We start from the raw sequence: 25,488 nt of genomic DNA, 5'->3' as shown, positions 1-25,488 counted from the left end.
GCCACCAAAACATGCCCCAAAAATCGAAAAAAAATCAAAATACGATTTAGAACATACAAAAAATTGTCCAGTTAAAAATGAATGATATAAAAATTAAGAAGAAAAAACATTTCAAAAACTCAAAAAAATATATGTAGAGCAAGTAGCAGATGCTTCAAAAATGAAATTATTATCATTTATATCAGAAAATCTTCAACAACACATTTAAAAAAAAGTCTCTTCTTGAAGATTATTTTGACGTTTCTAATTAGGAAAAAACAAACACACATTTTCGGAAGGATAACAAATTTTGTTTCAGTAATGCATCATGTATCTTTAAATTTTCCAAAGAACTGTCCTCCTTTCATCCACACCGCCGCTGTCGTGATGCCGCGGCTTGTCGCGTTTTTCACTGGAAGTAATGAAAATGTCACACGAGTTATCCTTCACGTGGCCGCGTTGCATGAACTGTTCTTTTTTTTCGTTTGCTGGTGCATACTTCAATTTCCAATTCCAACGCGAGACCGGGACATATATTTACTGGCAGGCTGGTGTCCCGTACCGAGCTGCATGCAAAATGTATGTGACGGAATGAAGTTGTCACACGCGCGGCTGTCAATACTGTGGAGTACCTACACCTGGTAGTGAGGCAGCAATGTGTTGGGCTTTTCGGTTTTCTGTGGAACCGCCGAAGGATGCAGAGGATTGATTTGGCAGCTTGTGGCACATACGGTGAACATCGACATGAACCCATAAAGTAGTCGAAAGGACGGAGCCGTGCCGGGGACATGGCAGTAAGGGATATTTATTGGTATTGCGGGTTGTTTCGTTGGGAAATCGTGAAAGGTGGGGCAGTTTGTTGGGCATAAGCTTGATTAAACGTAAATAGAATAAAGATTGACAAAGGGAAAATAACTGCAGCCACGCTCAACTCCAAGTCCTTTAAAACCTTCCCAAATTATGATCGATCAGTTGTAAAAGCAACGAAGAGAAACATTTAAAAAAAAAAACACTTCGTATCTGTCTTATTAACGCCCACTGTCAGAGCACAAATCGACTCCCATTTGTTTGGCCCGGGGTCCTTAAGCCGCTAATACACACCAACACGTATTTGTTCAAGCCTTCATCCAGCTAACGCGAAACACAACAATGTTGCAAAACGACCCGTTACCGAATTTTGAAGAGTGATACCTGATTATTAAGTGATTTGGTGAGGCTCGAAAAAAAAACTTGGGGTTCGTTGCTTCTGCCCGGCGGGTGACTTGAGCAGCAAAAACGATCTTGGCGGACGAGGTCAAATCGCCACAGCTGTACCCTCCCCCTCTTCGTCAAGGTAGACTCCTACGATTTCTGGGCCAACCATTAGATGCTTTCAAGGAGTAATTTATTCCTTGAATAGAGCGCGAAACTATCAATTGTGTAGCGCCCGAGCCGTCACAAAAGGCCGGCGTGGAAAGCTGTTAAGGAGAGCTTTTTCTTAAGGATAAATTATCCATTCAATCTATGCTGCAGCACTTCCAACGCAGCAGAGAGCAAAAACCGTCTCGACTCCATCAGAAAGCACTTCTGTGTACAATCAATTCAAGTCCGGATGCAATTTTTATTACATTCTCTTCTTGCAAATGTGCAGCAAGCTGCCTCAAAACATGAGGCAAGGAGCTTGGAGACCGGGAGGGGGTTACCTTTTGCCAACCTGTCTCATTTGTGTTTCTATGTTATTTTCCAGAAGGAAATTATGGCTCGCCAAGAACAATGGTTTTTAGACCGTCGTCGTCGTTGCCGCAAGATCTCAACGTGTAGCAAGAGTTTGCAGGAAATTGTTGCAATTGCGACTGAATGAAATGTGGCGGTACACAGATGGTAGAACTGGAATGCCTACCTGTGAATTGTTACAATGTTTTAAATTTGTTGTTTGCGCCGCCGTTTGAGGAAAAGGTCACACACATTACGAGCGGCAATTGTACAAAATTGTCCATGGTGGCATTTGCTAATCGTCAATTGAAGGCGACTTTTGTAAGGTTTACATATGGAAGGTGTTTCTTTCACATTGTCGAGTAGGACTTGGTATACAGGGTTCCTAAATTTGTTCACTATTTTCTTCTGAATGTTCTAAAAATACAAAAATACAAAAATACAAAAATACAAAAATACAAAAATACAAAAATACAAAAATACAAAAATACAAAAATACAAAAATACAAAAATACAAAAATACAAAAATACAAAAATACAAAAATACAAAAATACAAAAATACAAAAATACAAAAATACAAAAATACAAAAATACAAAAATACAAAAATACAAAAATACAAAAATACAAAAATACAAAAATACAAAAATACAAAAATACAAAAATACAAAAAAAAAATACAAAAATACAAAAATACAAAAATACAAAAATACAAAAATACAAAAATACAAAAATACAAAAATACAAAAATACAAAAATACAAAAATACAAAAATACAAAAATACAAAAATACAAAAATACAAAAATACAAAAATACAAAAATACAAAAATACAAAAATACAAAAATACAAAAATACAAAAATACAAAAATACAAAAATACAAAAATACAAAAATACAAAAATACAAAAATACAAAAATACAAAAATACAAAAATACAAAAATACAAAAATACAAAAATACAAAAATACAAAAATACAAAAATACAAAAATACAAAAATACAAAAATACAAAAATACAAAAATACAAAAATACAAAAATACAAAAATACGAAAATACAAAAATACAAAAATACAATGGGGAGGGACAAAAAACATATGGGTAATTCTCTACCAACTCACACGAAATCGGGAAAAGTTGCCCCGACCCCTCTTCGATTTGCGTGAAACTTTGTCCCAAGAGGTAACTTTTGTCCCTGATCACGAATCCGAGGTCCATTTTTTGATATCTCGTGACGGAGGGGCGGTACGACCCCTTCCATTTTTGAACATGTGAAAACAGAGGTGTTTTCAATAATTTGCAGCCTGAAACGGTGATGAGATAGAAATTTGGTGTCAAAGGGACTTTTATGTAAAATTAGACGCCCGATTTGATGGCGTACTCAGAATTCCGAAAAAACGTATTTTTCATTGAAAAAAACACTAAAAAAGTTTTAAAAATTCTCCCATTTTCCGTTACTCGACTGTAAAAATTTTTGGAACATGTCATTTTATGGGAAATTTAATGTTCTTTTTGAATCTACATTGACCCAGAAGGGTCATTTTTTCATTTAGAACAAAATTTTTCATTTTAAAATTTCGTGTTTTTTCTAATTTTGCAGGGTTATTTTTTAGAGTGTAACAATGTTCCACAAAGTTGTAGAGCAGACAATTACAAAAATTTTGATATATAGATATAAGGGGTTTGCTTAAAAACATCACGAGTTATCGCGATTTTACGAAAAAAAGTTTTGAAAAAGTTGGTCGTCATCGATCATGGCCGTTCATGGTCACCCGCGACAGACACGGACGACAAAACAAAGAGAAACGCAAAAAATAACTTTTTCAAAACTTTTTTTCGTAAAATCGCGATAACTCGTGATGTTTATAAGCAAACCCCTTATGTCTATATATCAAAATTTTTGTAATTGTCTGCTCTACAACTTTGTAGAACATTGTTACACGCTAAAAAATAACCCTGCAAAGTTAGAAAAAAACACGAAATTTTAAAATGAAATTTTTTGTTCTAAATGAAAAAATGACCCTTCTGGGTCAATGTAGATTCGAAAAGTACATTAAATTTCTCATAAAATGACATGTTCCAAAATTTTGTACAGTCGAGTAACGGAAAATGGGAGAATTTTTAAAACTTTTTTAGTGTTTTTTTCAATGAAAAATACGTTTTTTTTCGAAATTCTGAGTACGCCATCAAATCGGGCGTCTAATTTTACATAAAAGTCCCTTTGACACCAAATTTCTATCTCATCACCGTTTCAGGCTGCAAATTATTGAAAAACACCTCTTTTTTCGCATGTTCAAAAATGGAAGGGGTCGTACTGCCCCTCCGTCACGAGATATAAAAAAACGGACCTCGGATTCGTGATCAGGGACAAAAGTTACCCCTTAGGACAATGTTTCACGCAAATCGAAGAGGGGTCGGGGCAACTGCTGTGTGAGTTGGCGGAGAATTACCCATATTTACTTTTTTAGGGGGGTTCCAACTAAACTGTTAATTAACGGATATTGACAGCATGTGATGGACTTCTCGTGGTTGATCAAAGAAATAATGACTGGTTGAACAGTCGAAATTGATCGTTAAGGTCTAATCGATGATCATGATGACAGGGTGAATTTGATCATTATGATTTAGAACGTTGAGCAGAATTATAGTGATCAAAATGAACAGTCTTAGCAACGTACACAAAAAAAAAACACTTCGATCGATAAAGATGTCCAGACGCTCAGACGATATCGACGCGCGTGCATCCTTCCACGCTAAACATTAGGAATTTCGCGCGATCGTTATCTGCCGCAGACGATCGTGATCTCGTGTTCACAAGATGCAGTCTCGCATTTCGGCCCACGGTTGTTGAAGGTTGGTTGCTGCGGGCTTCAAAGTGTCACTGTCGCTTTGGGAACCACCCGCCGCGGCAACTTCCCGTTCTTCGGCGTTGCAGAACAAGTGTTTCTCTGTAGCGACAACCTTCAGGACATCGAGAGGATTTTGGAGTTTTGTTATTTCTTGAAGTCTGCCTTGAACTCGCATTGAGTAGGATAGATCAGCAGAGTCAAAATTTTGAACAGTGTAGTCTACATCAAGTTTTGGATATCTTATCTCTTTCATAAGATTCTATAATGATCTGCTTTTTACTCAATACGGACATCGTTTGACATTACGCTAAAACTCTTAAAATTCAACCCTGGCCTAAAGAGACATCAACGACTTTTAGAAACCCACTGCGATCGCATGTTCGCGCAAACTTGTGCCATCAAAGATCGAAAAGAAGCACAACCGTCAAAAGTCGATTCTTGACCATTGATCACCGTGATCCGTTCCCTTTCTGCTCATTAAGATTGCAATTCTTAAAGGGGTAACATATGTTGTTCGTTAGCTTTGTACCAAATTCGGATAAATTCTAGAGTTTAAAAAAAAAATCGATCTAATTTTCTTTCATTACGCTGCCCTGGGAAATAAATTTCTTAAAAATAAATAATTGAAAAATAACTATAAACCATTTATGTAACCCCACAAATCTCCCTTCAAAAGAAACCATATTACGTAAAAGTAATTATCACTTTTTGAACGGTTATGAGTGCAGCCCACTGACACACACACACACAAACGCCCCCCCAAGTCTTCTTCTTTTCTCACACCAGCAGCGCAGCGCCGACTGCGACGGTTGGTGGTGATGATTTGACAGTTTTGATTGGTGGTGCCTGCCAAACCAATGCAAAGAATACGAGGAAGAAGGGGCACAGGGGGAGGGACGCATATGTCAACTGCATAATAAAATAACGAATTGCATTAGCAACATGCATTGACACATGCAACGGTGCGCTGCAAGCCATACAAGATGAGATGCCGGGGCTCTGACTGACCGACCGAAGAAGGTGTGTTTGTGTGAGTGTGTGCGGTTATGGACATGTCCGGCCGGATTAGTGCACTGGATGGATTAACGATGTTAGTGTGGTTAAGTCGAGGTGCGAGCCAGTGAGATAGGGAGCATCACTTCGGATTGAGGTTATGTAAGATCATCATTATTTTTATGAAATTTTTAATTGAGTACGTATATGAGCAATTCTCTACGAAATCGGGCGATTTCGACCATTTTTATTTTTGAATTTTTTTATTTAGCTTCAACTTTGTGGAGGCCTTCCATATGACCAAAGAAGCTTCTTCTGGATCACCTATACAAGTCTCCATACAATTTTGGTAGCTGTCTATACAAAAATGGTACGTAAATATTCAAAAATCTGTAACTTTTTAGTCAATTTACTGATCAATTTGGTGTCTTCGGCAAAGTTGTAGGTATTGTTGAGGACTTTAGAGAAAAAATAGGTACATGGGCAAATGCCGTTTTTTCAAATGTAATTTTTTTCACAAATTACATATTTTTATGATTTTTGAGATTTTTTGATGTGTTTTAGGGAACAAAAACCAGCAACTTTTGAGCCATAGAGAAGTATGGATAAAAAATCTGCCGCCAAGTTATAATTTTTTGAAAAAACAATGATCTTTGAAAAAAAAATCGAAATTTCATGCAAAAAAAAATTGTCCTATTTTTTATGTAAAATTGAATTTGCAAGCAAAAAGTACTCTGCACATTTTTTTTATAAAGAGCTCCCTTTTCAATATAAAGTCAGTGACCCTGACCTTTAAGACATATGCTTGCAACGTCGTGTAATTAGTAGGCCTTGCTTCTGAATTCTGAGAAATTTTGAAAATTGGCACTTTTTTTCTCACTAAAACTCAAATATCTTGGCACTGGAGCGTCGAAATTGAATTTTCTCAGAAGGGAAAATGTTCGCCATGAAATTTCCTACAAGCTGCATGCATTGGTTGTGCTGGGAAAAATGGGCTACCCTAAATTAAATGAGCATTTCTGAAAAAAAATCGAAAAAATGCGATTTTTCGACATAAATCCGCCTGGGAGAGTTCAAAAACTTAAATCTTAATCTATGGACAAAAAACTATCGTTTGAAGATAATACACACCTGATCGAGTCAGTTTTTGTATTAATTTCAAGCGATTTTAGAAAATTTGTTCAAAAAAGTGATTTTTTCAGTAAGTCGAATAGGGGGTGCGAGAAAGTATTTTTTTATTTTTTCTTGTCTAAGAAAACTTTGTTCCTAACATCATAATCTATCATTTAAGAAAAGAACACCTAAAATTCCTCGACATGACCTCAAAATGGGACAGGCTAATAGTCACCGAAAGTTTGATTTTAGCAAAATATTTCTATACCATTCTAAAAAAATATTTTTGGAAAAGTTCAGAAAATTTGATATTAAATTGTCTAAGAAATATTAAAGAAAAAGGAAAATTTTGATTCAAGACTAACATTTTAAAAGGGCCAAACATTTAATATTACGCTCTTTTGAAATGTTGGTCTTGATTTAAAAAAAAAATCAAAAAATAATAATTAAAATTGGAAATTCCTTTGTTCTTTGATATGTTTTTCGTTTCAAACCAACCAAATTTTTTGGTCCAGTCTGAATAAGAATTAAAAAAAAATCTGCATTAAATTTTAAGTTATTTTAAAATTCGCTATTTTGCATGCACATATTTTTCAAATGATCGTTTGACCCATTTGAGTAAAATTGGGACAATAGTCTGCATATTCTATAGCATTCAATTTGACATCTCTGTACTTATTTTGTTGTTATATTCCTGTCTCAACCGAAATCAATCAAAAATATCAAAAAGTTGCTACAGCAGCTAGCTAGCTAGCTGAATTTCCTGATTCGCCTCAGATGCCAGTACCTTAAAAAAATAAGGAATTTTGTTTTGAATTAAAAAATTTAAAAAATGAAATACTCAATCTACAAAATATATAAAATTACAGTAAGTAAGTTTTTCTTGATAGCCCAATGAATGCTGATAAAATATATTATACTCAATAAAAATTAAAAAATAAATTAATTTAAATAATTTTAATTTATTGAAAAATCAATCTTCCTGAAAGAAAATTGAAAGTAACTCCTTTATTTTGGTGGTCACAAAAACTCACTCTTAATAAGAATGGTCACCAAAAATAAAACTATGTCTATGATCCGTTAATCACCCATCGATTGAGTTCAAAGTCACCGTCTCAATAACGTCTCCTCCGTTTCCATCACCTCTCAGACAAGGCCAACGTTGTTCGCTTGTTTGCGGTCAAAATTAGCTAATATTCGCCAAAAAATCCGCGTCTTTCGCCACCTTAACATGCTAAACCTGTTGACTTGTGGCGCCGCCACTCGGTGGTCATTCACCGGTGTTCCGAGGCCATCCGGACGCTAACTGCCCTGAACTCTTGAGCGGTATTACAAGGCACGAGGACTGGCAAGTGCAGTCACACACATCTGAATCGACATCATTATCCTTTACGACCAAGCTGGGGAGAAAAACTTGGCCACTTGAAGTTTTCTTTTAAAGTTGACTTGTTACAGGTTCGACGGTGAAGAGGTTACTGCGGGGCAAGATCCGGTGAACATCCACAATTGCCAAGTGAATGACCACAAGCGAGCATAATCGCCACTCGGCAGAGAAAAAGGGGGAGGTAAAGCGTAAAAATCCCAAGCAAAACTAGACCAATGCGGGCAGCACAACAAAAAAAAACTCCACTTTTTCTTCGTTGACCAGCTCTGAAAGGGAAATGAGCGTAAACACGTTTAAGAGCAGAGTAGCAAAAAAAAATGTCCTCACCCTACCCCACCTCCGTCCAAGCCCTTCCACAGTCACAGTCTCGTGGATTCTTCATCCGGTGGTGCGCTTATGATTTGCGCTATTTTTATATTTCCGGCTTGGCCAAGACCGCGCATCATGGCCAAGGGTCGTAAAAAATGCCGGCACGAGGGGGATGATGGCAACGCAAGACGAACATGTGACAAGTGGCTCGCGTGCCGGTGTGAGGGGGGTCGTAGGGGTTGTTATTGCCGGCCACCGGAACCGGTTGTGAGGTTTTAGTAGAAGGGTGCACGGAGAAAAAAGAGTACCCAAAATCATGAACACCCGTTCATGAAAATGGGAACCACGAAAAAAGTGTTCAAATTCCATGGTACGTTTTTGAAAATCGTACCATGGCATTTGAACACTTTGTTAGTGGTTCCCATTTTCATGAACGGGTGTTCACTATTTTGGGCACTCTTTTTTCTCCGTGTGGGGGCAAAAAAAAGACGTTTGGAAATTATGATGACGACCAGATTTTTGCATAGTTTTTGGCCATGCACAAATTGTGTACCGTAAAACGGGGTGACTTTGATAGCCGGGGTGACTTTGATAGGTTTGCGATTTTTACGCAAAATGAAGAGTACAATTAAAATACGTAAGGAATGGTTAAGAAACATACTGACCGTGGTAGAGAAGTGTTCGAAGTACCTCAAAAAGAACTTTTCATAAAATTTTGACAAGTTTAAAAAGTTAGATAAGTATAGTTAAGAAAATGTTGATGAAAGTCATTATTTTGAACTTCTCAAAGTGTCATGATTTTCTCAATGAGAATGATTTTTAATCGGAAAACGGAATGCATTTTCGGATTCTTTGGACAATTTTCCACTAGGAGAAGGTTAAAAAAAATTGTAAATAATATATAATATTTTGTTTTTGAAACACAATTTAAAAAAATCACCAACTTTATAGGCAATTTCAGTTGAACAAATTTAATGTAAAATGTGAAAATCTGTGATTCGTGCTTGAAATTCTGTATAAAATGCAATATAAATCGATAATTTTATAAACAAAACAAGTTTTAACAAATTTCAGGCAAAATTCCGACTTATTAACAATTTTACCTGAAATTTATATGTTTTTTTGCTAAAAAGCTTATACACTTAGTTAACTAAATATAAACATTGATTTTTTTTCTTAAAACTATATCAGCTACTTTAGTGATGGTACATTTAGCGTACAAATAAAGTTTGAACATCTTAAATATGATTTTAACAAGAAAAACTTTGACTATCAAAGTCACCCCGGAATTAAAACTAAAATTTTTTAACGTAACTATTTTTCTAAACATTATTGAAAAAACTTTTTTTCCGAAATAGTGCATGGACTTTGTGTGGCCTACCCCAGTACATGTTTTAAAAATAATAATCTTGAGAAAAACCTTACCTGTTCGAAAATATTCCAAAAACAAATTGAAATCCTATCAAAGTCACCCCGGTTTACGGTATTTTTTTTATAAGAAACTCTCTACGAAATCGGCCGATTTCGACCATTTTTAATTTTTGTATTTTTTTATTTGACTCAAACTTTGTGGGGGCCTTCCCTATGACCAAATTAGCTATTTTGCGTCGTTGGTTCACCCTTACAAGTCTCCATACAATTTTGGCTGCTGTCCATACAAAAATGGTATGTAAATACTCAAACAGCTGTAACTTTTGAGTGAATTTTCTGATCAATTTGGTGTCTTCGGCAAAGTTGTAGGTATTGTTGAGGACTTTTGAGAAAAAATAGGTACACGGAAAAAAAAATTGCAGATTTTTTTTATCAACATTTTTGTTACTTAAACTCAATTTCCCAAAATACGTATTTTTTGATTTTCGAGATTTCTTGATATGTTTTATGGGACAAAAATCCGCAACTTTTGAGCCATAGAGAAACATGGTCAAAAAATCTGCCGCCGAGTTATGATTTTTTGAAAAAAATAGTGATTTTTGGAAAAAAATCGAAGTTTCATGCAAAAACAAGTTTGACATTACTTTTTAATGCAAAATTGAATTTGCAATCGAAAAGTACTTTACAGATTTTTTGATAAAGGGCTTCGTTTTCAAGATATAGCCACAAAAGGTTTGATTTTAGCGAAATATTTGGGCCAAATATTGAATATTACGCCCATTTAAAATGCTATTCTTGATTTAAAAATTTTAAAAATATTTTTTTTCGAAAAGATCGGAAAATTTCACGAATGTTTCATGTATTAACATTGAAAATCGGACCATTAATTGCTGAGATATCGTCATTAGAAAATGGTGGGCTGTTTGGGTGAGACTTAGAAAACATCAATTTTCGTGTTTCTTTTTCTTTAAGCCGCTGTATTTCAGCAACCAGAGGTCCAATCTTCAATGTCTCTAAGACAATTTTATAGCAAATTTTTTGAACTTTTCAAGAAAAAATATTTTTAGAAATGGTTACTCATGGTCACTTGTTTTAGAAATTGAAAAACTGCAAATATTTCGCTAAAATCAAACTTTCGGTGGCTATATCTTGAAAACGGAGCCCTTAATCAAAAAATCTGTAAAGTACTTTTCGATTGCAAATTCAATTTTGCATTAAAAAATAATGTCAAACTTGTTTTTGCATGAAACTTCGATTTTTTCCAAAAATCACTATTTTTTCAAAAATTCATAACTCGGCGGCAGATTTTTTGACCATGTTTCTCTATGGCTCAAAAGTTGCGGATTTTCGTCCCCTAAAACATATCAAAAAATCTCGAAAATCAAAAAATACGTATTTTGGGAAATTGAGTTTTAGTGAAAAAATAGTTAATAAAAAAATCTGCAAATTTTTTTTCCGTGTACCTATTTTTTTCTCAAAAGTCCTCAACAATACCTACAACTTTGCCCAAGACACCAAATTGATCAGAAAATTCACTCAAAAGTTACAGCTGTTTGAATATTTACATACCATTTTTGTATGGACAGCTGCCAAAATTGTATGGAGACTTGTATGGGTGAACCAACGACACAAAATAGCTTATTTGGTCATAGGGAAGGCCCCCACAAAGTTTGAGCCAAATAAAAAATACAAATAAAATCCATTTCCGGTTTTGGAAGAGAATTGCTCAGGGTTATTTTTTAAGAATGCAACAATGTTGTAGAGCAGACAATTACAAAAATTTTGACATATGAACATAAGGGGTTTGCTTATAAACATCTCGAGTTATCGTGATTTTACGAAAAAAAAAATTGATAATCTGATTTCAACAACAAAATAATGACTATCAAAGTCAGCCCAGAATTAAAAATAAGAATTTTCAATGCAACTATTTTTCAAGCATTATTGAAAACAACTGTTTTTTTTTTCAAAAATATTGCATGGACTTTGTGTTGTCTACCCCAGTACACCCAAAATTCCGAGTCGAGAGAATCGTTCCCTCAAAATTTATTGAGGGCTTAGCGCCAAAATCGAGAGAATAGTGCTACCAACGCACACCACCATAACAAATGAGTTCATTCGTTAACCCTCTACAACCCAACCCCGCCTCTAGACGGGCTTCGATTTAAAAAATCGCCAAAAATCCATTTTTCAACCAATTTTTGATCTTCAAAAAGCATTGGAAAGAAGAACTTTTAAAATTTTGGAAAATTTTAGGGTTTGAAGTTTGACTTGTTTTATGTGACTTTGCCAATGTTTTTAAAAATGTTATTTTTTTAGGGGTCAACTTTGGCTGTGTTTTTTACTAACATTTCCTATATTTTAAGTAAAAAGAAGTATGCAGTAATTTTTCTAGTGCCTCAGACTATGCCTCTACGCATTTATTTACAATTTAAATGATAATGGTTACATTTTATAGCAGAAAATGTGAAAAACATGCCAAAAAATGAAAAAGTTACTGTAAAAACATGAAAAAATTAGATAGGCAAAATGTAATGATAGGAGGTGGTAGAGTAGGCCAAATACTACCAAAAACAAACATTAACTAAACAAGATAAATACAAATTAAAATACTAAAAATGAAACAAGAAAAACATAAAACAAGAGAAGTAAAGTTTTTCGTAGAACAAAAGTTGCTCAAAATGACCTCCTGAACACGGGAAAAATAAAAATTTTCGAAAAAAAAATTTGGGCAGTAGAGGGTTAATTTAAACAATAAATCTCCAACAAGTGCCACATTGACATCTGACCACTCCTTGTTCACCAAGCTGTGGTGGCCGAGGCAGTTAAGTCATTGAGTTAGTGTGTCAAAGGTCCCTGGTTCGATTCCCGTAGTCGACTCTTTTGGTTTTTTGTTTTGACGGATGAACTTTTTTTGCAAATGACCCTCGATAGAATAATTCTCTCGCCAATCTCTAGCTGTGTTCTCTGTGTCCGTGAATGGTACCACTATTCTCTCGACTCGAGGCCATTATTCTCTCGGACAAGCGATGCCCAGTTTTGAATGTACATGTTTTAAAATAATAATCTTGAGAAAAATCTTAACAGTTGGAAATTATTCCAAAAACAAATTGAAATCCTATCAATGTCACCCCGGTTTACGGTACTCCGGGCGACTGCTGTGTGAGTTGGCGGAGAATAGCCCGAAGGTAAAAGTTTCTTAAATTGTGTATTTTTTCATTTCTTGAATCTATTTTGAAAAGGTGGAACAATTTGTAAGCAGGTTCGCTCGCTTTTTAAAGAAAATAGTCTTATTTATTAACACTTTATATTTGCTGTTTTTTCAGATTGTTTCAAAAACCAAAAAAAATGACATTCAGCGACATTTTGAATGATACCATCCTAATGACCTCGTCTGATCGTCATGAAACCTTTAATTCTGCTATCAATCGGCTTGATCTGCTTATGGGCATGAATTATATTCGTCCGCCGGCCATCAACGACCATAACCAGGCTGGCACCCACGTGATAAAGACTCCTTTTTTAAAGTGGAGAAAAACCGCCAAACCAAAAAACCTCCGAAGAATAATACGATCAATTTAAAAGCCATAAATTGACCGCAAAGGTTTGACCACAAACAATTTTTTTTCTCCCTCTCTCGATCGACGATGATGTTCCAGAACTTTGACCAAAATAATGCACTTTGAAGAGCGCATCCAGACACTATCAAAATCGCATAAAAAAGGTTTTAATCCGCCGTCGTAACAAGCGTGATTGCGGAGGAAGGATATCAAACTGTCAAACCGTTCTCGCCGAAGAGGGATTCCAACGGAAATGAGGGGTTTGATTTCTAAAATTGATCAAGTGGTGCTTAAATCGTCTCACAACTTCACGCAAAACAATTTTCTCAAGCGATTGAAAAAAAAGCCGACCAGGGCAATTCACACCGAGGGGGGAAAAAATCCCCAATTAAAAGGAAATGCCATTAAAGTGCGCTTTGATGGCTGGGCGCGAGCAGCGCGAGATTTCGCAGTAAAATTAATTCGATCGTAAAAACGCACTGCCAGCCGATGGGTCCCAAAATTATGTCCACCGTCGTTGAGTTTGGCATAAATTCGGCTCGACCATACCGTCCTAACAGGGCCGCACCCCTGTCCAAGCCCCAGTCAGTTCGTCTCAAGGTAGAGGGTTAAAAAAAGCGACAAAATTTTTAGTTTATTGATCAGTCTGGCAAATTTTTGATTGCGTGTCTTCTTCACTCCGTTCTACCCACCCTTTTACCCAAATTTGATTTGTTTTTCCTCTCTTTTTTTCTCTTTCTGCCCCACCAACGAATAAATTTATTTGCAGAGGCCGCCACATGCGAAACCATCAAGTGCAAGGACCGGCAGCACTGCCTGACCGACCTCAGCACCCACAAGCCGCGCTGTGTGAGCTGCAGCTACAAGTGTCCTCGGGCCAAGCGGCAGCAGCAACAGGTGAGTTGGCGGGTTCAAAGGTTCCGAAAATAAAAACTGTTAAAAATGGGAGAAATGTACTTCATGTAGAAGATCTGTCTGTCTTTCTAATCTAAATCGTTATAAAATCATGGTTAATTAAAATTAAAAGCAATTCCATCTTAAATCAGGAATTTTTCTGGTACTTTTGTACTCGACCCTATCCGATTTCAATGAAACTTTGTAGACATGTTAGCTTAGACCTATATAAGCCATTTTTGTGTATATGGAGCCAATTGTACTTGAAAATGACATTTGAGAAGGGCGTAAGTTAATTAGATATTCTTGTATTCTGTAATTTAAAAATTACAGTATCTCGAAGCCGTTGCATCGTACCAAAAATTGGTCAAACACAAACTTATAGGAAATTGGACGAGCTTTTTGTCCCGTCCGTGTGGATCAATCGGACCGCGCACTGGACTCACAATCCAGAGGTTGTCGGTTCAAATCCCGCGGCGGGCGCTCTAAATTTCTTTGTGTAAATATGGGTATTCGGCGCCGTCGCTTCGTGCCATACTCTCATACACTTAGGAGCCCAGGGCGGCGAAGTCCTTGTAGATAAAAGGAAGACACTAGTGGTTGGTACTAGCAATAGTGGCCGACAGCTATAAAGTCAACTTCGTTTTTTCTGAAAAAATACACCGAAAGAAAAATACACGCCATTTCAATGGGATTTTTCAATTTTTATGTTAAAAAGTTAAATTTTAAGGTGAAGTCGCGATTTTTTTTCATTCAAAATTTTTGAGGAAATAGCCTTAAATGTTACAAAAAGACTCACGAAAAATGCAGGATGGTATGACTCTCTTAAAAAAATACAAAAATCATTTAATAAAACTGTTTTTTTGAAAAGTGGTCTAAACTAAAAACCGATAGTGGGAATCAATTCTTCAGACAATTTTACATAAAAGTCTCCATATTGACCATTGTCCTAAGTCCAATCCTTGCGAAGTTACAGCGGTTTTAAAAATAAAAATGATGAAAAAATAGCTTTTTGGGGGTTTTTGGCATTTTCTACATGACAGACTTGATTTTTCAGTCTCGAAAATATTTTTACGGGAAAGCTCGTCCAATTTCCCATAAGTGTGCCTCTGACAGCTTTTCAATTTGACTCGTTTTAATATTTACATAAGATTATTTACTATCCAGACTCCTACCACACTGAAAAAAATATTTTGTTTTCAGTTATGAGCAATGTAATTAAGCAAATATCTGTAAGCCCATGCATCCAATTGTAAAGCTGTCAAAGGCACACTTTTGGGAAATTGGACGAGCTTTCCGGTAAAAATATTTTTGAGACACATTTTGGTACGATGCAACGGCTTCGAGATACAGTCATTTTTAAATTACAGATTACAAAAATATCTAAATAACTAACGCCCTACTCAAATGTCATTTTCGAGTACAATTGGATCCATATACACAAAAATGGCTTATATAGGCCTAGGATAACATGTCTACAAAGTTTCATTGAAATCGGAGAGGGTCGGGTACAACAGTACCAGAAAAATTCCTGATTTGAGCTGGAATTGCTCAAATCAAATTTTGCAAATTTCGATTTCCAAGTAATGTTTGAAGTGGATGGAACAAACCCGGACAAATTGCGTTCGAGCAGGGCCCTGTGATTTTACACCCTTTTCTATGAAAGGAAGGCATAAGCAAGTAATGGCCTAACATATTTAGCTCAATGTTTCGATATATCGTCACGAAGGGGCGGTAATTACGTGTTTTTCAATAAATTGTAACCCGAATGTTTGGAAATTTGGAGTCAAAGGCACTTTTTGTAAAATTGGACGCTCTATTGATGGCGTACTCAGAATTTCCACAAAAAAACGTATTTCTATTCAAAAAATGCAACAGTAGTTTCAAAATTCTGTCATTTTTTGTTACTCGACTGTAAAAAAAGGGAACATATAATTTTATGTTCAATTTGATGTGTTTTTCGAATCTGCCATAACCCAGAAGGGTTATTTTCTAGTTAGAACATTTTTTAATTTTTCTATAAGCATGTTTTTTTTGTAACTTTGCAGGGTTTTTTTTAATAGAGTGTAACAATGTTCTACACAGTTGTTTACAATTTAGATTAAAAGTGAAAAAAGGTGATCCCACGATTTTTTGTTCGTTCATAATGTTTGTGGAAATTGCCAAAGGGATCATCCATAAACCACGTGGACACTTTGGGGGGGGGGCGGTATGGCGATTGTCCACGCTCCATTACAACTTGTTTTATTTTGTATGGAAAATTTTCCGGGGGTGGGCTGGGGGGTAATAGATTTCCAAAAAAGTGTCACCGTGGTTTGTGGATGTTCCCAAAGATGTTACAAAAAGACCCACGGAAAATGCCGGATGAAGAAATTCTCCTAAATAAATACAAAAATCATACACTAAAACTGTTTTTTTTTTAAGTGGATCAACATTTATTTTAAACCAAACGCGGGAATCGATTATTCAGACAATTCAACATAAAAGTTCATATTGACCATTGCTTTTAGTCAATTCCTTGTGAAGATAAACCCACTTTGCAAAAAAAAAAACAGTTTTAATAAATGACTTTTGCATCTTCTTAGGAGAGTTGCTCGTGAAATCACCTTTAAATTAAACTTCTAATCTTAGAAATTAAAAAAATATCGTGGAATTGGCATGTTTTTTTTTTTCTATATTGTTGTATTTTTTTCATAAAGCCCATCAAACATAAAAAAATCGGAGAGGGTCGGGTACAAAAATGGAATTGCTCAAATGCTGAATATTCTTGAGTTACAAACACTTCTTTACTTTACTGCCAATGATTTTACCACGAATCTCAACAAGCAAATATTCTTCCAGTGGCTCCCACTAATAAGCTGGAATGAATCGACCTAAATTCACGCCACATCTGCATATCTGAAGCATCCAATTCGCAACGCCAACTTGGATCTCGCGACTGACAAATCGCTTCCTATTAAAAATTATCTTAATTTATTTGGCTCAGCAAATTTTTCCTGATCTTTTTTTTTTATTTTGCTTGCAGCCCCGACAGTTTGGCGGTAGCCACCAGCACCGGAACCAGCAGCAGCCGCTGCCCCCAAATGTCAAACTGTGCGGCACCAACAACCACACCTACCACTCGTGGTGTCACATGCAGCGAGATTCCTGCAACACTGGCTTCTACATCGACGTGCAGCACAGCGGTGTTTGCAGTTTCGGTGAGTGTAAAGTCCTAGGATTTTTTTTGTAGTAGAGCAATTCTCTACAAAACCGGCCGATTTCGACCATTTTTATTTTTTGTATTTTTTTATTTGGCTCAAACTTTGTGGGGGCCTTCCCCATGACCAAAGAAGCCATTTTGCATCATTAGTTTGTCCATATAAATTTCCATACAAATTTGGCAGCTGTTCATACAAAAATGGTACGTAAATATTCGAAAATCCGTAACTTTTGAAGGAATTTTTTGATCAATTTGGTGTCTTCGGCAAAGTTGTAGGTATTGTTAAGGACTATTTAGAAAAAAATAGGTACACGGAAAAAAAAATTTCCCGATTTTTTTATTAACTTTTTTTTCACAAAAACTCAAATTCCCAAAATACGTATTTTTTGATTTTCGAGATTTTTTGATATGTTTTAGGGGACAAAAATCCGCAACTTTTGAGCTATAGAGAAACATGGTCAAAAAATCTGCCGCCGAGTTATGATTTTTTGAAAAACTGGTGATTTTTGGAAAAATATAAATTTCATACATAAAATTTTTTTGACCTCATTTTTTTATGCAAAATTGAATTTGCAATCGAAAATTACTTTACAGATTTTTTGATAAAGGGCCCCGTTTTCAAGTTATAGCCACCGAAAGTTTGATTTCAGCGAAATATTTGCAGTTTTTCGATTTTTAAAAATAGTGACCATGAGTGACCATTTCTGAAAATATTTTTTTTGAAAAGTTCAGAAAATTTGCTATAAAATTGTCTAAGAGACATTGAAGATTGGACCTCTGGTTGTTGAGATACAGCGGCTTAAAGAAAAAGAAACACGAAAATTGAAGTTTTCTAAGTCTCACCCAAACAGCCCACCATTTTCTAATGACGATATCTCAGCAATTAATGGTTCAATTTTCAATGTTAATACATGAAACATTCGTGAAATTTTCCGATCTTTTCGAAAAAAATATTTTGAAAAAAATTAAATCAAGACTAACATTTTAAAAGGGCCAAACATTGAATATTATGCCCATTTAAAATGTTAGACTTGATTTAATTTTTTTTCAAAATATTTTTTTCGAAGAGATCGGAAAATTTCACGAATGTTTCATGTATTAACATTGAAAATTGAACCATTAATTGCTGAGATATCGTCATTAGAAAATGGTGGGCTGTTTGGGTGAGACTTAGAAAACTTCAATTTTCGTGTTTCTTTTTCTTTAAGCCGCTGTATCTCAACAACCAGAGGTCCAATCTTCAATGTCTCTTAGACAATTTTATAGCAAATTTTCTGAACTTTTCAAAAAAAATATTTTTAGAAATGGTCACTCATGGTCACTATTTTTAAAAATCGCAAAACTGCAAATATTTCGCTGAAATCAAACTTTCGGTGGCTATATCTTGAAAACGGGGCCCTTTATCAAAAAATCTGTAAAGTAATTTTCGATTGCAAATTCAATTTTGCATAAAAAAATGAGGTCAAAAAAATTGTATGTATGAAATTTCGATTTTTTCCAAAAATCACCAGTTTTTCAAAAAATCATAACTCGGCGGCAGATTTTTTGACCATGTTTCTCTATAGCTCAAAAGTTGCGGATTTTTGTCCCCTAAAACATATCAAAAAATCTCGAAAATCAAAAAATACGTATTTTGGGAATTTGAGTTTTTGTGAAAAAAAAGTTAATAAAAAAATCGGGAAATTTTTTTTTCCGTGTACCTATTTTTTTCTAAATAGTCCTCAACAATACCTATAACTTTGCCGAAGACACCAAATTGATCAAAAAATTCCTTCAAAAGTTACAGATTTTCGAATATTTACGTACCATTTTTGTATGAACAGCTGCCAAATTTGTATGGAAATTTATATGGACAAACTAATGATGCAAAATGGCTTCTTTGGTCATAGGGAAGGCCCCCACAAAGTTTGAGCCAAATCAAAAAATACAAATAAAATCCATTTCCGGTTTTGGTAGAGAATTGCTCAGTAGGCTTTGGATTGGAATTTTCTGAACTTGATTGTACAGTGGACTCTCTGGCTGTCGATCTTCTCGATATCAATATTGCTCCAGCTGTCAATAAATTTGTCAGTCCCTTCAAATAGATTGCTTTGATTTTCCGTTCTATAATTTGATAACTCCCGCTCTCGACGGTCCCTTCAATATCGACAACGAGAGAGTCAACTGTATTTTTTTTTTCTAGAGAGAAGCCACTCGACACCTGCTATTCTGAGCCATTCTCCGGCGATCAACGTCAAACCGTAGCACAGAAGGACACAGCCAAAGCTAGGATATTTAGGAAAATTCAACAGCATGGTTTGGCAAATGTTGTCCTAGATTTGGTTTTTCGATGAGCAAAAAATAACGTTAAACTTATACCAAAAATTTGACCGTAGTGCACATTTCAAAGACTTTGTAAAAAAAAGAAACGCGACCATAGCAGTTTTATATGGGGCGCGTAGTATGATAACAGTTTATTCACATTGTTGTAAAATATTGCAGTTTAAGCACTTGTAGAAATGATTTGTAAAAATTGGAACTATCGAAAATTAATTTATTTATTTGTACCACATAGAGCACAATCTATTTATAGACAAACAACACTCACACACTCAGTCACATTTACCCACCCCGCAGACATTCATATTTCCATCGAATTATTTATTGCCTTGTAAATTAGAACATTGCTATATTGTAGTGAAAGTGTTGTGTTTACTTCGTAAACTATTTATTCGTTATTTTTTGTACTGGAAAACACTATTTATTCATCTGTAAGATTTCTAAACGAACCAAAAACTAACTTTTAGTAACTTAAGACAAATGTTGCATCTATGTGAGAAAATATCCAAATTTAGAAATCGTCAAACAAACGAAAAACACTTAATAAAAGTGGTGCTGTCCTTTTATCTAATCACTAGTAAAAGTTTAGAGAAATACCGTAACAAATCCATCAAAATCTGATACAAAATTGTGGCAACATATGGATACCAGACAAATAGTATGCACTGAACAGAAATACAAGTTTCAATCTGTAGCCTGAATACCTTCTTCAAAAGAAACCACTTATAATAAATCAATCGGTTATTCGTTTACACGCGTTTAGAAGATGTATAAAGTATGAGTAGTGAATCGAGGTAAAACAAACAAATAACTTAATCAAGCAAAGTAATGTATTAAAAATTGACTGATTTTAACAACAACAAAAACAAACACAAATAACACAAACAAGTATGCGATGCAAGTACCACAAGCAAAGCATGTCGAGTTGGAAACAAATTTTAGAATGTAAATTTAACTTTTTAATAGTGAAATTGTATTTACTTTCCCTACAAAGTAAACTGTGTAGGATGCAACTTGACTAGTAAAGATTACAACACAAATAAATCTATGACATAAAAAATACAATCAATTCAAGCAGGAATGTAATTCAAACATCCACTAAATACACACAAACAAAACCAACAAACCAAACTGTTTCTCGATGGTTCTCAAAAAGTACGTTTTTCGATGTTTACAAAATTTCATCAAACCAAAATAAACACAAAAAGTTACAGAATTAACCTACATGCGAACAAGAAAAAAAATCAATGTATACACAATAAACCAACATCCGTTTAGCGGATTCGTTCGGAGTAGTTCAAAAGTTATAAACAAAAAAATAATTACAAATTAACAAAATTTAAGCAGCTCACAAATGTCCCGTTCTAGGAAATTGTTCCACAGAACCCCACTCTGTGTCGTGGCAGAGACAACGATTGGAAAAAGGTCGACGTAAAAGTAATGAAACAAACGAACGAAAAGTAGTGAAAATAAATGTTTATTCATGTTGATTCAAATAGTGCAATGGTGTTTCACTGAGGGTTCTACAAAAGATGTGGTAACTGTCCCTGGTACGAAACCGAGCCAACTTCTCCGTTGATCAAAACCCACTGTGGAATGTGATAGGAAAGCTTCATCTGAACGTTTCGCTTGCCGTTGGTAATACCTGCCAATAGTCCACCCCAGACTTCATCCTTTATTGCCACCACTTCCCCAAAGTTTGCCAAAAACTCCACGATGCAGTCGTTGGACATCCGGGGTGCGAGATTGGTCACTCTTACGATTGTAGTCCCTTCACCGTCCAAATACACTGGAATCTTAACCGTTTGATTATTGACCATCACGGTGTGTTTCATGTTGTGGTTTCTTGCGAAATCTTTCGCATGCTCCGCGGTACTCATCTGAATCAGCACAACGTTACGCAACGTGTGCGGCTGAACGGATTTTACCGCTGAAAGATTGAGTCGCAGTTCCTCGAAAAGTTTCCGCACGTCGGCTTGTGAGTTGTCCATGAATTTGCTGATGTCTACCACGACTGTGTTCTTCCTGATCGGACCCGTAGGAGTAAGCTGGTTTGGGTCGAACTTGTACGTGCAAGTATCTTCCGTGGACGAACCTAGCGAGAGTTCGTTTCCTTCGTACTCAGGCGGTGTACCGTCCTCATCCTCGGAAAAAGTTGGGTCGTCAACAGCCCAAACAATTGGTTCAATCCAGTCAAGGAATCGCGCTATTCGCGAGTAGATCGTCACCGATTGCGCGGTGTAAGAGTCTGCACAGATTCCCAAAATCGAGTACATGCAAGTGCGGGAATTGTACGTCTGGAGTGCGCCCCCAGCCAAACCATTAGAGCCATAAGCGTGAAGGATCTCGTGACCAGGACTGTAAACACACAACTGGGAATCGGTGATTCTCTCGGTCCTACCTGTATCCTGAGTCCTGTTCCGGCACTCTTCCTTGGTGATGATCAGATTGTCTACCGATTCTACAACCTCGGTGATTTTTGGGCGTTCTCCGAATCCTGGAACATCTTCGTAGACGCGGTAGTCCTCCTTGAACCCAGTGAGAAGCAAAGTGTCGTACAGATTCTCGGTCCAATCGTTGGCCAAACAGGCTGGAATGACCGATGCTGCAAACTCTACCTTTGACTTGAGTTTGATCAGTGCAACGTCGTTAACAAAGTCTTCGTGTTGTGGGTGACACACAATTTTCGCTATTTTAATGGTTACAAACTGTCCGATACGTGCACTGACGGGTTTCATTCTTCTACAAAGAGAACTTTTAGGATAGTGATATTTTTTGGATTTGTCTAACTTACTTCATACAACTGCACGCTGTCAAGATATATTCGTCGCTTATGAGTGCACCAGAGCAAACTCCCCAGGAATTCTCGTAGATGAGAGCAACCTAAAAAAGAGTTTTACATTTTTGCAATCAAGATCATAACTCGTCAATACGTACGTTGTGCGGCTGTCTGGAGTTCAAACAAATCCCATTGCCTCGTTTACTAGCAAGTTCTTTGTACTTGTCACACTCTGAAATTAAAGAATTCCTTCAAATTTGTTCTCAAATATAATCACTATCTAACTAACCAATTTCACTTCTTCTCCTTGGAATATCAAGCTTATCAGCGGCACCACCTCTGGACCCAGTTACATCCTTTATCCAACCCAAATAGTTATGCACATTCGCGAACCCAGCGTATTGCGCCGTATCACACTGCCGATTTTCGTCAACCCCGGAAAACGATACCACTCCCCTCAAGACCCAGCGATCACCCTCGCTAATGTAGAATCCACCTCCGCTATCACCGTTGCAAACGCTAGTGCCGTTCCGCTCTCCGGCGCAGAACATCCCGCGGTCCAAATATCGACCAAACAGTGTTGGATCCGCCTGAACGCACTCCACGTGACTAACGACGGGCATCTGTGCCGTCCTCAACAATTGCGACACTGTATGATTCTCCGTTAGTCCCCATCCGGCGACGGATCCTCGTTGACCGACGAGCTTGGTAAGATCCGGATCAACGCGATTATCCAGGCAGATTGGTATCACAAAGTCCGAGTACTCAACGTCCGAGTTCAGAACGAGCACCGCGATATCATTTCGGTTCGTTGAGTACTCTTCGTGAATATGTACTTCGCTGACTTTGCACTGCTGAACTCCCGTTATCTCCCGCAGATCGTACTGCCCGAGATGAATCACGAGCTTCGAACCACTTATCGGGACGATGTTCTTCCTCCGTTTGGTTGTGACACAGTGCGCCGATGTCAGGACGTGGCGTTGATCCAACAGAGTTCCACCGCAGGCATAGCTGCTAGACCCGTTGCTGGACACGTGAAACAGGGCTGCGTGCCACGGCCACTGGCCCAGCTCGGCTACCCATCCTCGTTCAATAAGCTGGACACCGATGCGGCGACGAACTCCACACTGGTACAGGGCGTTATTGGAGGTCGGGTCCAGAGCGGAGGTCAGTGACAGAAATAGAAGCACGAGCAACATTCCGAAATCACGATTGAAATGCAACTGTGGGGAGAACTGAGCTGAGACGAAGAAGAACTCCAAGCATAAATGTGATAACAAATCGTCAGTTGTGTGCTATTCTGTGATAACGACCATTTTGGTCGAAATGAGTTAATGATGACGTTTTGTTAAACTCAACAATCCCTACAAGGCACATCCATAAAGTATGTCACACTCTGGGACGGGACGGCTGGATGGTTTTCTTTTTGAGTGTTTACGTTTGTATTCTTCTTCTGTTTTTTGCAAGAAAATTCGTGTTCGAATACAAATATCAAGCAATCTGTGATTCAGATAGCTTGACAATTAAAATTTTCTTGATGATGTTTTTCAACTCAGTGCTCAAGCACGCGGATGACTTTTTCTTTGGTTGAAATGTTGTTTAGTTTTTCCTCGCAGATTTTTTTGAATTTGGCTGTTAAAATTTGTGGTTAGACGTGGGTGGAGAATCCTGAGTTTATGTTCCATCATTTTACGGTGGATCCGTTCATAAGGAGCTGCCGGATACAAATCACTAGAAATGGTTGGCAAATCAAAGATGACTCGAGGTAAATGATACGATACGATCACGACGAGTCAAAAAATGTTCACTTCTTCAACTTTTAATGTGTTTTTTATATGAATGATTTTTAATTTTCATTTGGATTTGAAAAATGCAATATGATTTAAATGCGTTTTCTTACTTCAATCTAAAAAAATCCTAAAAAGCCTGCAAGTCATTAAATGGGAGGGGAGATTTTTTCTTAGATCTGCTCCTGTCGTTGTTCCGTTACGCAAAGAAAGTAAATAAATCTTTCCCAGTTCTCCAAAGAGGAGCACACTTGAAGAGCATCGGGGCCGGCATTTTCAAAGCGAATTCAGCGGCAATTTTTACTCAACTAATGTTGTTAGTGCGAAAGTTAACATTCCATAGGTTGCACGACCTAAGGTGTCAGAATCGAAAGAAATGGCTGGCAAAAAATCAAATTTGTACCAATTCGTTCACTTCAAAGAGCAAAAGTTTGTTTTTCAATTTGTGGAAACGTGTTGAAATGAAAAGGTGCGAAAAATAGGCTAAACTGTGGCCATTTTTTTTTTTTTTTGCTTTTTAAATCCAGTTCTACGATGTTGTTCCGTCACGCCACATTTTAATTTCACGGGAAGCACGGGTTTAATATTGTTCAATCTAGATGACATTTTTATGTAACGCGCAAAAAAATAACAATAGTTTTAAATGGGCAAAAGAATCGTCAGTTCATGAAAGGTATTGTTTTTTTTTAAATAAAAATTCGGTGTACGATACAAATAAATGCCTTTCAATTGAAAATATTTTAATCAATCTATAAGGCTTTCTAGTCAGAGATTTACCAATACATTCAAAGTATGTTTACATTACAGCTGGACGTTTGTTTGCATCAGGTTTCCTATCTCTTTCTAGCAAAAGTTTTTTGTCAGGCGACTTCTAGCTGGTTTTTTTGACTGGCCGCCCGATATGTCAGAAAACATACTTCACAGGGCAGTGACAGCTCGAGCTCGATCAATGTTTGCATCAGGACACAGTGACGAGAAGTTCGTCATTTTTGGGCAATTTATAATTATTTGTGAAATTGATTTGAAATTGTTTTATTTTTCTCAACTCAAATTACAATACTTCTCATTTTCTCCTCATAAGAAAGGACTGGTTAAGGTTGACAGAAGCGGCCATGTTGAAAGTGATTTATGGTACGTTCGTTTGAACCATGGCTTTCTACCTAAGGTACTCGCGATTGAGTGAGTAGTAGTGCGGTTGTCAAAATCGTTATCTCTGACTCTCTCACTCCACTGCCACTGACATTGTTTATGTTTTGGTTT

At 36.5% G+C, this 25,488-nt stretch overlaps 2 protein-coding genes and 1 long non-coding RNA gene across 4 annotated transcripts in view; 2 read left to right on the top strand and 1 right to left on the bottom strand.

Moving 5' to 3' along the window:
* The window catches only part of LOC120429902 (uncharacterized), a 170,813-nt gene extending 149,652 nt beyond the window's left edge, over positions 1–21,161 (top strand). For both annotated transcript variants that reach the window (XM_039594999.2, XM_052711224.1), the window contains exons 7-9: positions 14,017–14,144; positions 17,167–17,341; positions 19,526–21,161. In XM_039594999.2, coding sequence (XP_039450933.1) covers positions 14,017–14,144; positions 17,167–17,341; positions 19,526–19,587 — 365 coding nt within the window. In that variant the 3' untranslated portion in view covers positions 19,588–21,161. The remainder of the gene's footprint in view (positions 1–14,016; positions 14,145–17,166; positions 17,342–19,525) is intronic.
* LOC128093649 (uncharacterized) lies at positions 5,191–8,600 on the top strand. The gene is made up of 2 exons (XR_008212662.1): positions 5,191–5,672; positions 5,782–8,600. It is a non-coding gene; the product is annotated as an uncharacterized LOC128093649 (long non-coding RNA).
* LOC120429892 (uncharacterized) lies at positions 21,124–24,540 on the bottom strand. Its single transcript, XM_039594989.2, has 4 exons — positions 22,731–24,540; positions 22,600–22,673; positions 22,457–22,545; positions 21,124–22,404 (listed from the first exon to the last, which is right to left on the bottom strand). The coding sequence occupies exons 1-4, from the start codon at positions 23,638–23,640 to the stop codon at positions 21,186–21,188; spliced, it is 2,292 nt and encodes a 763-aa protein (XP_039450923.1). The 5' UTR covers positions 23,641–24,540; the 3' UTR covers positions 21,124–21,185.
* Positions 24,541–25,488: the final 948 nt, after the last annotated feature.

Source organism: Culex pipiens, chromosome 3 (genome assembly GCF_016801865.2).
Source record: "Culex pipiens pallens isolate TS chromosome 3, TS_CPP_V2, whole genome shotgun sequence".
NCBI classification, from domain to species: domain Eukaryota; kingdom Metazoa; phylum Arthropoda; class Insecta; order Diptera; family Culicidae; genus Culex; species Culex pipiens.
The sequence above is the reverse complement of the archived record's forward strand: the minus strand, read 5'-3'. Positions and strand labels throughout refer to the sequence as shown.